This window comes from Squalius cephalus (assembly GCF_949319135.1).
Source record: "Squalius cephalus genome assembly, chromosome: 7".
NCBI lineage: Eukaryota > Metazoa > Chordata > Actinopteri > Cypriniformes > Leuciscidae > Squalius > Squalius cephalus.
This window is the reverse complement of record NC_137128.1, coordinates 42,354,571-42,372,604: the sequence shown is the minus strand read 5'-3', so window position 1 is coordinate 42,372,604 and position 18,034 is coordinate 42,354,571. Positions and strand designations below refer to the sequence as shown.

Sequence of the window (18,034 nt, the reverse complement as noted above, 5' to 3'; positions counted from 1 at the left end):
CACACTTTTCGACAATTTTAATATCATATTATACATTTAATAAGGTTAAATGTGTTCCTCTGTCCACAGTGATATTCACTGTGCAGATTCGCTGGTTCAGTTTAGCAGAACGAGTTTAGTTTGTTCGCGTCGCTTACAGTGTTGACGCTGTGCGTGCGTAAATGCTCGCGTTGAGGATGCGCGGCGCGCGCGGAGATCCTCCACCTGAATGACGCGCCGCAAGAGAGCGGGTATAAAACATAAACGCTCGCGTGATGTCGCCGGCACGTTAACAGTTTATTCCACTTATTGACGTTCAGGATGATTTGTCTTCGTTTCAAATAGTCTACGTCGTTTCAATCTTCGGCTGTATGTGGATTTTGGTGAGTTTTCACTTCATATATTCGCTATTTGGATATGACTTGTCAATCTATTTTCTGTGAGGTCAGTTGATATTGTAAAATGTTCATATCCGCTTTTATTGTGTCTCTATTTCTGTTTTTACGCTCCCACGCCTCCTTATTCTTTCCCTTTCTGCTTTTTTCCACATGTTTAAAGATGTTTGCCAGAAACAAAAAAGGCTCGTTTTCAGTGTTGACATCTTTGGACAAGTGAACAATGATTCCTCCCGGAGACTGTCTGTATGCTGGAAGGAAAAGGAGAAAACCTGTTCAGAAACAGTTGAGTATTTATCAGTTTACTGGAAACAAACCATCAATAAAACAATAAAAACGACGAAAGTAAAATGCGTCACTAATGATAATAAATATTTAACTTAATAATAATAGTAGTAGTAGTAGTAGTAGTGGTTGCCTAATTGTTTTATTTAATGTCGTTTCTTGGCTCTTTCTTGACCTGATTTTTTTTATTTATTTTTTTTATTGACAAACCGTCAAAACAAATAAAAACGTGTCACTGATTATGTGAATATTATTATTATTATTAGTAGTAGTAGTAATAGTAGTGGTTATATTAAAATTATTATTTAATGTTTCATGTTCAGATAACACAATAAGGTTTTATTAGTTAACTTTACTTTTATAGTTAACATGAACAATACTTCTACAGCAATTATTAATCTTAATGTTAATTTCAACATTTACTAATCAAATAGAAATGTTCAAATGTTGTATTTTATCATTAGTTAATGCACTGTGGTGAACTGCTGTATTTTCATAAACTAACATTAACAAGATTATGAAATACTGTAACAAATGTATTACTCATTGTTAGTTTGTCAATTGAGACCTTATTGTAGAGGGTTACACATGTTGATTTCAAGGCTCTTTATTATTGACCATATCATAACAAATAACAAAAACAATGATAGAAAGACGATATTAATAATAAATATGTCATTATTATTGTTAATAAGCATTATTATTAATTTGTTTAATGTTATATCATGTTCACATATATAAATACATCAGTGTATCATGCTGTTTGTAAATGTGGTGGTGGAATTGGATGCCACGCAGGTTTGAAATGTGTGTTTGTGTCATCAGGAAACCAGAGAAAGCAGGTCAAAAATCCAATCCGTCCAAGCGTCACCGTGACCGTCTGAACGCAGAGCTGGACCGCTTGGCGAGTCTGCTGCCCTTCAGCGCAGAGGTCATCTCCAAACTGGACAAACTCTCAGTGCTGAGACTCAGCGTCAGCTTCCTGAGAGTGAAGAGCTTCTTTCAAGGTAAGAAGGAACGTTTCCTTGAGAGTTTGCCTGCTAAAAACTGTGAATTTCTACTTGCATCATACATTAGCCCCCAAAAATGATTAGAATGCTTTAAGATAAATGAAACTTAGTTGGTATTGGTTAACTGACCTGATTTGACCCAAACATCTTCATCTTTGTGTTTCACTTAACTTTGTGGTTACACTTTATTTTAAGGTGCCTTTGTTGCACTGTAATTATACGTTTAAGTACTGAGTAATATTAAGTAACTACATGTACTTACTTTAGGGTTAGGATTAGGGGTTACACATTATTTTAAGGTGTCATTGTTACAGTGTAATTATATATTTAAGTACTGAGTAATATTAAGCAACTACATGTACTTACTATAGGGTTAGGGTAGGATTAGGATTTGGTTGAGGGTTAGTTGCATGTAATAATGCATAATTTACTCTTATTACTATGGTAAGTACATGTAACATAATATATAACAAGGACACTGTAAAATAAAGTGTTACCGGATTAGGGTTTGATTTGGTTGAGGGTTAGTTGCATGTAATTATGCATCATTTATAGTTATTAATGTAGTAACTACATGTAACAATGACGCTGTAAAATAAAGTGTTACTGGATTTGTCTCTTGACTTTTTTGTTTCCTTGCATATTCTTACATAACTCCAGATTGTTGTATGGTCACTGTTTTTGTGTTTTAATGTTTTTGGATAATAGTAGTACTTTCTTCCCATATGTTTTTATTTTTAGCGCATATTCTTAGTTTGCATGTTAAATTATTTACAAAACAAAAGTACAACTTTAAGAGTTAGTTCACCTTAAATACGGATTTTAATTGTAGTTTGTGGCGATGCTGACCAAACATGCTGATGAGTAGAAATGCGATTCTTCTGCTGTTAAAAATAGTGTTTGTGATGGGATTTATTTCAGGAGGTGTTAATAAAGACAGGTCCATGTGTAGCTGTATGTGTGAGCGCTCAGTGTAATGTAGAGATTGCCCTCTTGCACTCATGCTGTTTGTTGTGACCGTGTTTTATTGCCCGAGTGTCCAAACGGATCAGTGTTTCGAGCGGCTGTGTGGAGAGCTGGCAGTATTTGGGCTTTGCATCTCTCAAATGTATTTGAGCTTATAAAGTAATAGAAAAGTGATCTTTATGAACTAAAAAGGTCGGAAAGATGTGGGTCCAGCTTCATGTGCAATGTTTGGGAAGCTTTTTTGAAACCAGTTTGCAAAGCAAGTCAAGTTATTTATATAGTTTTATACAATATTGTTTCAAAGTAGCGTCACATTGATAAACAGGAAAATAAGTGTTAGTGTTGTAAAATGAATCAGTTATGAAGAATTCGGTTTCAGCTCTACAGAAGACAATAGTGTCATTATTCAGGTCAAGTCAGTTCAGTGTTGATTCATTTCAGTTCAGTGTTGATTTTGCAAGGTTGGTGGCATTATCCAACTCGGTTCAATTCAAATTAGTTCTAATCCGATTAGAACAATGTCAGTGCCGTTAAATCGATAACATTACTGAATGTTACTTGTCTTCATATTTAGTTTCTCCTTAGCACTGGTAATGTTACATCACTTGTTTGTTCTCAATAAGTGGAATCTGCATTTAAATGTATATATTTATTATAGGAGCTTTTGCACATGGTTTGTGTATTTGGGATTTTGGATAGATTTCACAGACCTACTTTAGATAGTGAAAGTCATAAATACAGTCATTTATAATGTACGATCCGACCCTGAAAAACATGAACCATCACGGATCTCGGTTTGTGCCAACCTTGATCTTTCAGTTCAAATAAGATTGATGTGTGTATTATGTTCAAACATTGGAGTTTTAACTAATTCATCTTCTCAAGGCCATTTGCATTTTTTGGTCTGCTCTCATTTTCCGTCACCTTCATTCAAGCCGTAAATTACAGCCAAGGCCTTGACAGTGTAGAAATATGTCAGAAATTCCAGCCAGATTGGAAATTAAAATGTGAACCGGAATGTCATCAAAAAGGGTTTCATGGAAAAGTTATGGAAAAAACTGTCAAGTTGAAGAATTTGCTTAGCAAAACTAAAGGTAGAAAGGATTTATTTAATGTACAGTAATTCAATATTTTGCTAATGATATGAATCCACTAACAAACCTCTTATTTATCCGACACTTTCCTGTTCTTTATTGAGTTGGGTGTTGACTTTAGGAAAGAAAAATCTCTCTTTTTTTCCCCATGTTCTCCAAGACTGCAACGAGATTCAAGTCAGAGATTTCAACATGAGCTCAAATATTTCTCATCAAATTCTTCCAAGACCAAAGAATCAGAGCTGCTACTTTCATAGCTCTACAATATATTCTTATTCTGTCAAAAAAATGCTCATTTTCATGTCAATCAAACATGGTATGTCTCCCTTTCTTTTTTTTTAGGAGATATTTAAACAAAAAGATCCCATCCATATAATAAGTAAATTCTTGAAAATTCCTCAACATTATTCTGCAAAATATCTACTTTTCCATGGAAGAAAGAAATGAAATGCACATTTGGAAATGGACGATTCTGGGTGAATTATTCCTTTAATGTTGTACGTGAATGGAAGTTTCTCCTAATTTCTCTCCTCTCGGCCTCTGTGTTCTCGTGAGTAACCGTGCAGATTAGTTGTGCATGACCGAGGCTGTGTCTGGTCCAGACACATTGTGTTTTCTTTCTCCACCACAAGTCTTAAAACACAGCAGGAAAATCTTGGTTGGTCCAACACCATTTTTAGAGGCTTGTTCCATACAATTATAATCCAATCATGATTGTCACACTGCCAGGTGAATTCAAACACATTTCCAGGCCTCTCAGGATGTGGAGGGTATAAACGGATCCCACAAACTTTCAGGATGAATTAATGTATTGCAAATGCTCATTAAGTGCTTGCTAATATGACCATTATTGCTCAAACTTAGGATTTGTGATTTAAACAAATGTATTAAACTTCAGTGTATAACTTGTCTTGCATCATTTTGATTAAAACATGAGCATAGGATCTTGTTCCTGTTTTATATTGTTTCAAAGTGAAGTCACTAAGAGTCACACCTGAAGGGAAGTGTTTAATGGTAGCACAGATTGGCCAAATGCAATGTGTCTGTTTCCAGTTCCAGCAGCTTCTTGTTACTGCCAACACTGCATTAGACACACATGTGCTCAGAACCGGCGCACAGAGGCTGTTAATAGGATTGAGAGCTACATACACTAATGCCTAATGATAATGAGACTAATGATGATCATCGTATCACGAGCTTGATGGTTACAAAAATGTGCATGATTTTTTAAAATAATGTAAATATATAAGATGCAGCTAATTCATAAACCTCTTAACAAACATCCTCTATTCAAAATTGTTTTAATTTTAATTACAGCCATAGATGTGCTGTGTGTATGGAGCAGGATCAAAACCTAATGATACATTTCTTGAGGTGGGTTTGAAACGTGAATTTACATTTTTGGTTGAATTATTTCTTAAAAAGGTGTATATATATATATATATATATATTATATATATATATGAATGAAAATGAATTTATTTTATTTATTTGAAAAAATATATATATTATTTTTTGCTATCTCTACAATGTTCTGTCAAAAAAAATTCTAATTTTCATGTTAATCAAACCGGTATGTCTCCCTTTCTTTAGGAGATAAAAAAAAAAAAAAAAAAAAAAAACAATAATAATTTTCTGATCCATAGAATTCCAAGTAAATTCTTAAAAATTCCTCAACATTATTCTTCAAAATATCTACTTTTCCATTGAAGAAAGAAATGAAATGCACATTTGGAAATTGTCAATTCTGGGTGAATAGTATACACAATTAAAATGTATGTTATTGCAAACCTATGATACATTTTCTGAGGTGGGTTTGAAACATGAATTTACATTTTTGGTTGAATTATTTCTTAAAAAGGTTTATATATATATAATAAATACACGTTTGTAGTTTTTTTTTGTGTGTGCAGTTTTTTACATATTCAGTTATTGGTCTTTTCTTTCATAAATTCATATGACCATCAATAGCTGTTTTACACTGCTTGGACGACGACAGGCTGTATTATGTGTGTTTTTTCCCCGCCAGAAAACAAGATGCATGCTGAGTGTCATGAATAAGACCGTGTTTATTGACTTGGCATTTAATTTGAGTCTGAAACCTGAGCTTAAATATTTAATGCAATTGTAAGCTCTGTATTGTTTCAAGAAATGTTAATCTACTTTGAATGTTAGTTGCAGTGCGTGAATAACAACTTAAACTGCACATGAGGGAGTAATTGAGATTCACAGAGAGAGAAAGTGTGTGGGATGTTGAAGTGAAGGGGGTTATGGGTAATGAATGCTCCACTGGCTCCTAGGGAGTGTTTGCGTGACTGCAGCCTGGCAAAGTCCCCGTCCTGAGAAAAGCACTAAGAGGGGGAAGATGCAGATCAGTTTTGATCCTTCTGTTTAGATCATTCACAATCCACTTTTAGTGGCCACATATGACCGTTTGATAACCACGGGATTGAATGTTTTTTACATTTTCAGTTTTTCCTGTAATAGACCAAGCCATGTTCTAACATCTACAGCTTTGTCAATGAATAAACACTGTTTATTCTTGCATCTTTTTTTTTTTTTTTTAGTTAATTGAATAAATATTGTGTAAAATGTGTTCACATTTTTGCACTTCTCATTTGTAAATGTCTCATCACCTCCGTTGTTTCAAATGATATAATGTAGTAATCATAGTCTAAATTTTATCATTATATAATGATGTAAGTATTATGTGACTGCATTTTTTTGGATGATTTATAAAATAAGTTTTGGTTTCCAGTGTTCAATCCCAAAGGATTTTTTTTTGCTTGCATGTTGCTCTTCCATAGCTTATGAGAGCTTTCAATAGTTTCATTTAAATCAACTTTTTCTCAGACATTTATTTTCTGTGTGCTTCGGCTCAAAAAATGGATATGCATGATAAATATAGAGCTATAAAACTGATATGTACACAATCGGTCAAAAGTTTGGTTGGTACAATCACTGTTTTTGAGTGAAATCGCTTATAATCACTAAGGCTGCATTTATTTGATTAAAAAAATACAGTAAAAACATTAATATTGTAAAATATTATTACATTTTAAAATAACTGTTTTCTATTTTAATATATTTTAAAATGTAATTTATTCCTGTGGTCAAAGCTGTATTTTCAGCATCATTACTCCAGTCTTCAGTGTCACATGATCCTTCAGAAATCATTCTGATATGATGATTTTCTGCTCAAGAAACATTTATGATTATCAATGTTGAAAACTGTTGTGCTACTCAATATTTTATTAATATTATTAAACTTTAATTAAAGGTAATATTTATATTTGAAATAAATATTTTGAAGCTTTAAAAATGTCCGTCACTTTTGATGAATTTAATGCATCCTTGCTGAATGAGGATTTCTTTCAAAAGATTCTTACTTTTGAATGGTAAGCTAGATCAAATACTTAATGGGAAATGTTTGAGTTTTTCAGATATTTTAGATTTTAGTATCTTGGCAAATCTGAGCACAGTTTGAAACATTGTTAGTGATATTCAGAATCCTTAGGGGAAGCGTATTTTTTTTCTTCGTATTTTTAAATCAATATATTATGATGAATTTGTCATGAGCTGAACACAGGGATGACAGCATCAGGTCTGTTTGGTCTTCATGAGGGAATGATGTTGCTCTGGTGCCCTTCCATACAGAGCGTCCAGTATTATGTTCACATTTTTCCAGAGAATTCACAGTTGTGCAGGCGTTTGGCAGACACCAGACCCTCCTTGGCAAATTCGTATAGCGTGCAGATCAGGAAAATTCCATCCCGCGTCTCTGTCCTGGAAACATTCCTCTGTTTGTTTTCATCATTTGAGAATGTGTGCTAGAAGCTGATAAATGATCCAAGCGTCCTGCATCATGCATGTGCGTGAGTCTCCAAACATCTGTTTTAGCATGTGATTGAGGATCCCCCCCATGATAATTCCCTGATCTTATACCTCAAATCAATCTTTTATCTTTTATTTACGTTGTGTTGTATGTGCATCCATTGAGAATTTTGTTTAATTCCCTCATAATTGCTAGTATTATGTATTCTGTCACCCTCATTCAAACAGCTCTTTGTTTGCACCAAAGTGCAGCATAAAAAAGAAGAGTTGAGATATTTGTTGTCAACATCAAAACCTCCCAGTAAGAACATTAATGGGGTCCCTGTTTGTTGGGAACCAGAAGGCAGTTCCTCTGCACACGATGTCGTGCGAACGACTTGTAAAAGTGACCCAGATACGTCATAGAGAAGTTTGCCATTAAGCTTGTTCTGCTGCGTTACAACTGCACAACATGGTGAGTCCTTTTATATTCTTCTTGCACACGTTTAGCCCCCTCTTTCCCTTTAACTGTTTTTCACTCCTGTTATGCAGCTTGGACACAGACTATCAGAGATGTTAAAAAACATTTACTAAATAAATGACCCTATGCTTTGTTTTATTCATTATATATGCCATTTAGGGATTGGCATTCCTGGAAAAGATTTACAATCGATATGCAATGCTCAGTAAAACAGAATTTATAATAACAGTCATGTAAAACCAGACTGTTTTGTGAATAATGCTGCCGTGTGCCAGCAGTCTAAAGCATGATCTCATGCGAAGACTGTTTCCAAACACGGGTTCTCTCACGCAACAGCCATTAGTTCACAAAAGGCACAAGTTGACCTCTCTTTGGTAAGGTTAACCCACGTTCAGTTGGAGAGCTGTTGTCGTCAGTGCTAGTGATGTGAAATAATCTCCCATTGGAATGCATGTGCCTCTGCAGTGGTCTGTTATGTTTGTGTCATGTGACCAATTGACCGGAAAACAATTTAAATGAATTCTTAAGTGTATTGAAAGACAGACAGATAGATAGATACACACAAATGTTTGGGGTCAGTAAGCTGTTTTTGTTTTTGGAAAGCTATTAATAGTTTCATTCAGCAAGGAAGGATGCATTAAATTACTCAAAAGTGACAGTAATGACAATCATAATGCTGCAGAAGATAGAAAAGTTATTTTAAATTGTAGTAATATTTTACAATGTAACTGTTTTTACAGTATTTTTTGTTCAAAGAAATGTTGCTTTTGTGAGCATTAGAGATTTTAAAAAAACATTTTAAAAATCTTACCCCAAATAGATCTAGATGGATGGATGGATAGATGGATGGATGGATGGATGGATGGATAGACAGACTTCAGTCAGTCTCTTAGTTTGTTCAGTTTTCATTCGTTTAAATTGAGCACTGGCCCTTTAAGAGCCTGTATAGCAGGGTTTGCGTGACTCTAGTACACCAGAGCCTGACCTCAGAGGAACTCCAGTGAAAATGATCTAATTATCTGTCCATCAGAGCTCTGGAAACCAGCAATGCACAAATGAGTCAAGACCCTACTTTCATTACATAGACATAAAAGTTAAAACATTAATCAAAATAAATTTGACATGATAGTGAATAAATGATGACAGAATTATCTTTTTTTTTTTCTGTGAACTATATCCATTTAAGTGTGCTGTGCTTAAACTTCATGAGTTTTTTTTTTTTTTTTTTTGAGACATTAAGCAAGTAGCAATTTAAAAGTAAGAGGGGAAAAAGGTTATAGAGTGAGTCCATTCTTTACTGCGTAATAGCTAGCACACAAACACATCTGCTCGTAAATCTAACCTCAATTGTCAAGAGCAGATCTGTTTTTTATTTCCTTCCCCTCATCAAAACATCCCAGCAGTGAAATGGGCTGCTTTTAAAAGCCATTTCTGCCATTTTGTGAAACGTAGCTCATCCACCTGCAGATTTTAGCTTGTTTGGCAGCAGACGTGAAGTGAATGAATGGAGAACGAGTCTTTGGGGAGAGATGCTGGAGATTTCCCTCATGTTAGTGAGCACAGGTTTTTGTGCAGTGTTTGAATGATAAAATATTTAGATTTGGCATAGTCAGACATAAATGGGGTGGACTCTGAACACTACAGCCCCTCCCTATTTGACTTGCGCTGTTTTTCTTACCCCAGACCTGCATAAAATGATTAGCAGGGAGCATTTCACGACGCCAATTTTAGTATCTTGAATATTTTGCATATCCTTGTTCTTAAAGGGTTAGTTCACCCAAACATTTAAATCATATCATAATTTACTCCCCTGGCCTCAAGCCATCCTTGGTGTATATAACTTTCTTCTTTTAGCCAAACACAATCTGAGTTATATTAATATCCATGCATATCCATTATATCCATTGATGGATGTCCTTTTTTGCCTTCAAAATGATCCACGTTACTATTCACTCCCTTTATAAAGCTTGGAAGAGCCAGGATTTTTTATATATACTGTATATATAGCCAGTGTTTGGTTGAAAGAAGAAAGTCATTTACACCTAGAATGGCTTGAGGGTGAGTCAATTATGGGATCATTTTAATTTTTGGGTGAACTATCCCTTTTAAGCACCGCTATTATTTTTCATATATCATCTTTCATGTAGTGTAGAATATAACTGTATGTCAATGTAAAATATCTGCAAAGTTTCAAAGATCATCATGCATGACAAATGGAGTTATTTGAAAAGACGCTGTTTTCATTTCTGCGAAAGCAATTCCATTTTACTGCACTTTCAAAGGATGAGGACAGATGGTCTTATTATTGGGTGATACGAGGGTCCGTGGCTTCACCATTGGAGAAAGCATAACGGCTAACTTCAATCCACGTGTGCTTTGATAACCAATCACATTATAGCCGTGACGTCATTGAATTTCATTCAGAGTTGTGTGACAGTCAATCACTGTCGTGCAGTTGTCCCTGACTTACTTCACTTATAAAACAGCATTTTTTTGGATGTAAACTAAAAATAATGTTTAAGAGTATGTTGAAGATTAGCCAATGGGCTGTCAATTCATTAAATAAGCCGTTTTTCCACAAAAGCCGTTTATTCAGTGTAGTGAAGCCTCTCCTCCATTGACATCCATAAAAAAAAAGGCCTCTGGTCTCCTTCCCTGCGTATCACAGAGTTAAGTTTTTTTGCTAACCTTGCAGGCTTGCCTTCAAGTGGCTTTGATGAAGACTCGAATTGATACAGTGAAACTAACACCATTGTTACTGTTCTTATCACTGTTTATACAAGTCCTGAGGAAGGTCTGAAATTCAGATATGGTGATGGGCATTTATTTCCCTGAAAAATGCTGTAAGCGGTAGAGCAATCACAACAGTCTGGGTCATCTGACCAATGAGAGCACAGTAGACATAAGAAAGGAAGGGTTTAGACATTTCAGACAATTTGAGATATTAGATGATTCTGCAATGAATATTATATGAAAATTAAATAGTTTTTTGACCTTGGATGCATGTAAATCTATTGTAAGGGTTTATGCAAAATTCTGAACCTTTAAAATAGCATAGTGGTTCAGTGGGTGTCAGTGTCGCCTCCCAGCAAGAAGATCCCTGGTTCTTGTTTCCTTCAGGTGCTCTGGTTTCCTCCAGTTTGAAAAATCATTGCCAAGAAAAAGACAGTCTCTTGTGAATGGCAAGACATGGCCCAAATAATCACCAAGAGTATGACCGAAATGGTTAATAAATGAATGATGATATTTGAGTTGTGTAAACATCACAGCTCAGACTATTTGTGGTTGTCTTCTTTGCTTTGATGTTCTTATGTTTGGCATGAAGTGCCCACAAAAATAACTAAAGAAAAAAAGTCTGAATTATTTCAAGATTTTGTTTTTTTTTCTTGCTCTTTTTTGGTTAGCACAGCTAACAAAGGGCACTTGGGTTGTCACAAGAAAGACTTTCTTTTCACTGCTTTGAATCAGTCTCAAACAGTTGTGAAATTGGGAAAGCGCATCTAATATGGATTGCTTAATGAAAAAGAATGATCAGTGGGATTTGTTCTTATGAAGCAGTGATTGTCTTGGTTTTCTTTATTTGTGAGACAAAATGGGTTTCCTATAAACAATCTTTGTTTAAACAATAAAAAAAAAATTCACTGTAAAATGTTTAATGAATGTTTTTTTATTAGCATGATTTGATATCAGAAATGTTTATGCAGAAATTCTTGTCATTATATTTTCCATGTCCATGGTTCTCTGTCTCATGTGCTCTTGTTCCTCACAGCGGTCCAAGAAAAAGAAGATCTCAGCAGCGATGCCTCGATCCCAGAGCACCGGAAAGAGATTCTGCCCAGTGTTGTAGAGAGTGATCTTCTCCTACAGGTGTGTTATAGTTCTACTCTAAACATCCTTCATTACACTTCAGAAATTGTTTATTGTCAAAGAAATAGTTTATTGTTGTTTATTGTCTTGTCTTCTGAAGTCTAAAAATCAGAGTTTAAGTCAAAGGTTTAATCATGTCACTATCATTGTGGAAAAATATTGACCGGTATTCCATATTTACACGTTTCCCACAATAATCTGTTTTTTTTTTGTGTGTGTGTCTTGTAGTCTCTCTCTGGATTTGCACTGGTCGTGAGCTCAGATGGTGTTATTTTCTATGCATCTACCACTATCGTTGACTACCTGGGATTTCATCAGGTAATAAACCATCAAATGAAAACGTATACTCTAGAAATACATGCATAGGAATAATGGAATGGTTATGATCTAAAATAGCATGTAACTTGTTCAGATGCTCACGTTTATTTATTTATTTTATATATGTATATGTATATGTATATATATTCCTTTTACTTTTTATTTTATATATATTTTTATTAATATATTATATAATATATTCTTTTGATTAAATATGTTAGATGTAATGCCTTTTCCCCATTTCCGTCCTGCTGTGAATGTTTACTGCTTTTATATTTTTAAAACATTTTATTAATTTATTATTTAAGAGGGAGGGTAAAAAGAATGTGTATTTATCTTTCATGCGTGACAATCCAAAAATATTATATTGAAATCCAGTGTTATCCAGTGTAAAAACAGTTCTCAAATAAAATTCCTGTATCATCAGAGAAATCTAAACAAAAATCATGTGTGGCTACAGAAGAAATAACCACAATGTCTGTGTTATAGGCCTTCTTCACCAGAATGTGTAAAAATAGTTAAGTTTTTTCAGTTCTTGGCTAATTTAAGACTTTCTCATAGCCTTCAAAGAGTCAGGCTTCTTCAGCAAACAAACCTTCTCTTCCAAGAAGGAAACTTGTTTGGATCCTCACTGAAACTGTGATAGTTTGTCATGAGATGGTTAGTCATCAAAGTTTGCAGAAAGCCTTGCATTCCCACACTGGAAAGTAAAGGGAAGGTTGAATATTTTAGGCAGAGTTTATTGTTTATGAACAGAGAGTATGGCCTGGTATTTTAAGGCTTTTGTTTTTCTTCAGTGTAGAGACACGTCTGTCCGCATGCAAGCGGCCCTGGTGTCACGCAACAAACACATGGGGCTGTGAAAAGGGATTCGTGGCTTCAGGCATACATTGTACATGAGAAAGCAGTCTGAAGGTTCTGAGTGCTAATTTAATTAGCAGAGAATAACAGTTGGAGGCCCCCCATCACCCCCAAAAAAAGAAAATAATGTATGCAATTACTTTAGTATCTGTTATCATTATTTCACTTTTAATAGTCTATTTATAAACACATTCTATCTACCACTATCCACACATTACAATCACAAAACCAAAATCAACATTCAATCTTCGTTATTCTCTCAGCTCAGCGAGCACCATGAGGGCAAAGAAAACTGAGAGGACAGGGATTAGATAAGTGTTTTAATACAATATGAATATGAATAGGCTACATCAAGAGGAAATGTTTAACACACTCCGATTTTGACGTTTAGAACTTGGCTTTTTTATCCTCATCCAGCGATCTCATAACGGCGTGTTTTAAGTGCGGACATCTAAATAAATAAAAAATAAAAATAAAAAAATATATTAAATTAAACAAAGAAAAAAATCATTGTCTTAACAAGTGAGTCATTCAGTCAAACGATTCCTTCAAAATGTGGACTCATTCAGTTGCTCTGAGTCGCACAGTGGCTCTACTGTGGATTTGTTACCTAACATTCACTTCTTGTTTATTGAACTGTTGTATAAAATCAATAGGCTATCAATAGGGTATGGGGTTATTAATTTTGGTGGCGTTTTTGAGCGCGGACAGAGACACCTTCTGCTCAAGTGAAACGGGTGAAACATAGCAAAGGCCGCTACTGGCTGCATGACCTAGGTTGAACTCAAGCACAGGTTGAGCACAACAGCTCTTAATATGTCAGCTTTAGTGATGCACTACTCTCTGTGCCACAGCTCTGGCATCTGACTGCTTATTAATAGTAACCGAAGCAAATGCACAAGAATAATTGCATGAATTATGAATACATTGGACTATCTGCCAGGAACCTCTGGATCTAAAATGCTTATGAATGTTTTACCAGCAGTTGAAGTGACTCCACAAGGAAATGTTGATGAGTAATGTTTCTAATGTGGTTTAGCATAAAACTGAATTAGACCATATAAACTTGTGGTGTTGACTGAGACTGAGAGACATTTGGTCATTGCATTGCAACTGTGCGCAGGTCAATGCAGCAGCCGATAACACAAAACACACCGATGTGGGAGCTAAAACGCTTAAGAAATCAACATTCTCTGCTTTTGTGTCGGTGTGTGTGATCTTGTCTGGCAGACAGACGTGATGCATCAGAAGGTCTTCGATTATGTCCATGTGGCGGAGCGACTGGAGTTTCAGAGGCAGCTCCACTGGGCGATGAACCCTGGCCAGCAAGACACTGGTGTGTGTGGAATTACCATTAACCCTATATAATACATGTGCAATATTCCAAGTCTTCTAAAGTAATGTGCATATTTTTTTATAACACTTTTATATTGCTTTTGCATCTATTTTGAAGCTTATAAGCTCCAGCTGTCTCATTATAATTGCATGGAAAAGAGAGACTACAGTATATTTCACTTCATACATCTGTCATTACACACCCGAGTCATGTGTTTCTGAACTATGTGTTGTGTGAATGTGTGTTCTAGTAGACGAGGATGTTGTGATGGGTCATCTGTATAGCGCTGAGGAGCCTGACGGTGTTCCTCCTGAACTGTCTCCGTTCCTCACGCGGTGCTTCGTCTCTCGAGTGCGATGCCTGCTGGACAGCACCTCCGGCTTCCTGGTCAGTCATGAAATCACTACAGTTTTTTCTTGTTCAAGAAGCCGTTTCACATTTGGAAATACGTCATATTAGGGATGAAAAGACTATCGCAACTTCTGTTTCATGCCGAATTAGGGGCCTCAGACCTTCCCACATGTTCATGTTGCCAGTACTCTATCCACTGAGTCTGTCTCGCTCTGATTTGCTCTCGTCTCCTGTAGAACTTGCAGTTTCAGGGCAGCCTGAAGTTCCTGCAGGGTCAGAGGAGGAAGACGGACTCAGGATCTTTGCTGCCGCCCCAGCTTGCTCTGTTTTGTGTGGCTGTTCCTCTAGTACTGCCCTTCATCACGGAGCTAAAGATGAAGAGTATGATGATGAAGGGCAAACACAAAGGCTCTAGCAGCAGGTACACATTCTGTCTGTCTGCTTGTCTATGCATTGCATTTTTGCTTATAATTATGAATTATTTCCCCAAGAAGTCAATTTAAATTGCATTATAATTGAAACTATTTTAATGCAGAAAAATTATTTGAATAAAATTAAAATCATCATAAAACTGCATTAATAACTCATTTGAATGAAAACAGGGTAAAGAAAACTTGTTATATATTTTATCCACTTGAAAGTATTACATTTTGATGAAAGATTTTGAGAGCAATACTTTTTGTAATTAATTGTGCACAGTAAGAAAGTAAATTGGGTCAATTTCGTGCCAGGGTAGTTTATAAAAGCAATAAAGGTCACAGATGGTACTTTTGATATATATACTACCATAGAGTTCGGGGGTCAAATTAATGCTTTTATTCAGCAAAGATATGAAAAGTGACAGTAAATACATTTATAATGTTACAAAAGATTTTTATTTTTATTCATCAATGAATCCTGAAAAAAAAGTATCACGGTTTCCACAAAAATATTAAGCAGCACAACTGTTTTTAACATTGATAATAATAAGAAATTGTTCTTGGGCAGCAAATCAGCATATTATTATGGTTTCTGAAGGATCATATGACACTGACTGAAAACTGGAGTAATGATGCTGAAAATTCAGCTTTAAACACAGGAATAAATTACACCAGAATAAAATATTTTCTTATAGAAAACCCTTCTTTTAGATTGTAATAATATTTCAAAATATTACTGTTTTTACTGTATTTTTGATTAAATAAATGCAGCCTTAGTGAGCAGTTGAGACTTCTTTCAAAAACATTAAAAAAATCTTACCGACCCAAAACATTAAGATGGTAGTGTACAACGGTACTGTATGATTACCATATTGATGTACTATGGTTTTTGCCCAGTACTCAGTCATAGTAGTATCCAAAAACATGGTAGGCTACTTTGTAAAGGACACACAGATGTACACAAGAAATTGTCTTTTAATCAGTTTAACTTCTACTATCTCCAGTGATAAAAGGCAACGAGTTTCCTGCGGCTCATTTGACAGTGAAGACGTGCTACGTGTCAACTGGACCAACACATCGGGTCATGATGATTCATGGTCAGCCCTGGCCAACACAAAGTACAGAGGAGAGGGCTGCAAAACCCAAGATGAGCCGCTCAACTTCTGTGTTTCCACTCTGGGCGTCTCTAGGTTGCAGGCTGTCGATGCCTCGTGGGACGCCCGCTGTCCTGTTGCCTTGCGCACAGACTCCAGTGAAAACTACCTGGTACCTGGAAGCTTCTATAAACACGGCCATTCTGGAAAATTACGAAACGGTTGCAACACAGAATTGCAGAAGGTGCAAGGTTATTGCATCGAGGGGAAGGTGGAGAGAATGTGCATGATGCAGAATGAATGTTTTAATATGCTTCCCGAAGCGGCTATTAAGACCGAACAAGATTCCGACTCTGAAAACGCGTGTAACGCATACGGGACGTTCTGGCGCCCTGAATATGCACAGGTGAAAACGGAGGCTGAATATCATGACTGCTGTACTCCATATCAAAATGGCAAAGCTGCCATCAATGCTCCTATCAATGCACACAAGCATCTGTGTGCGGGAGTCAGTAGACCTCTTAAGTGTGTCCTGAACAAAGACCTGAACCACTCTTACCAGCCGATCGGCAGTCAGGACACATATGTGTTCGCAAATGCCTCCACAGATCATAAAAGCTACATGCAGCATGATATCCGGCTGACTTACGAGTTCAGGAGTCGCAACCTGCTGCACACGATTAAACGAGAACCCGACGACTCTCCACCTTGGTGTCGGGATGTTAGTCAAGGGCACGTGCAACAAAATATTACTTCAACTTCCACTGTGAATGCTATTCTACACAAAGCAAACCCTTACGTTTACATGCAGTGAACTCTGTGACCATGTCAACATTACTCATCAGTTATAGTGCTTGCAAGGTGTATCTATCTTCTTTCTACTTTTCTTATCCACAAATTTGTGCTTTTAATTCAGCCTGAATTGCTTAACCTACTAAATTTCAGTCTTTGGTACGTTAGAAATTTAAGATTAAAATGTGAAAATCTCCCATTGGCTTACATTGAAAGAATGTTTTGAATTTATAATCTACACCCAAGAATGATTGTCGTGTTTGCATGCCGAATTGTGGTTTCTCACAAGAAATCGAGATGTAATGACGGCAATGAAGCAGCTCTATAGCAGCATTTTATTTATTCCTAAACCTAAACCTATTCTTTTTCTGCCTTGCAAGCACTGGTATTTCCCTCCGGACATACAAAACTAGTTATTCTATATAAAGCCAGACTGTTAAACCAAATACAATACTCAGGTTGTCTTCTGAATCGGATAGGTTTTTGAGATGTTTTGTATTTTGTCACTTTTAGGTAGGCTACAGATTTTGGATTTACATGCATGTCATATTCGTGAGATAAAAAGTGTACAGACAAATAAAGATAATTTCCCTAATGAAATTTAAAAAATTGTGTTTATTATTATTATTATTATTATTATTATTATTATTCAAGTGCATAAACGTGCATTTACTTTTACTTCATGGAATTATTCATTCATATTGATATTTTTTTGTGTAAAAAGTAGTCATTACTAAGGACACTTGTTTGTTTTTATGCTACATGTGAGGAGCTTTATGTTTTGTACAGCATGTGTTGTCATTCTCATACTGAATTTATGATTAATATGTTAAAAATTAACCATATTGAGAATGTAGATAAACCTATATCTACCCCAGAGGAAATTCACTTTATCTGCTATCAGACTGTATTTAAAACTATTATTGATCAAAGCATTGTATTGTAGTGTGTCTCCACAGTTTAATCACTTTAT

At 35.6% G+C, this 18,034-nt stretch overlaps 1 protein-coding gene across 2 annotated transcripts; it reads left to right on the top strand.

The window, feature by feature from the left end:
* Nucleotides 1–163: 163 nt before the first annotated feature.
* On the top strand, nucleotides 164–17,663 carry ahrrb (aryl-hydrocarbon receptor repressor b). Of its 2 annotated transcripts, none has more exons than XM_079877259.1 (9): nucleotides 164–362; nucleotides 538–659; nucleotides 1,485–1,666; nucleotides 11,793–11,890; nucleotides 12,119–12,208; nucleotides 14,300–14,405; nucleotides 14,659–14,792; nucleotides 14,993–15,177; nucleotides 16,180–17,663. In XM_079877259.1, exons 2-9 carry the CDS (start codon nucleotides 598–600, stop codon nucleotides 17,081–17,083), a joined length of 1,761 nt encoding a protein of 586 aa, XP_079733385.1. In that variant the 5' UTR covers nucleotides 164–362; nucleotides 538–597; the 3' UTR covers nucleotides 17,084–17,663. The 2 variants fall into 2 exon arrangements, with proteins under 2 accessions (XP_079733385.1, XP_079733384.1); XM_079877258.1 differs by having other exon boundaries at nucleotides 247–362; nucleotides 14,656–14,792; nucleotides 16,180–17,206.
* Nucleotides 17,664–18,034: the final 371 nt, after the last annotated feature.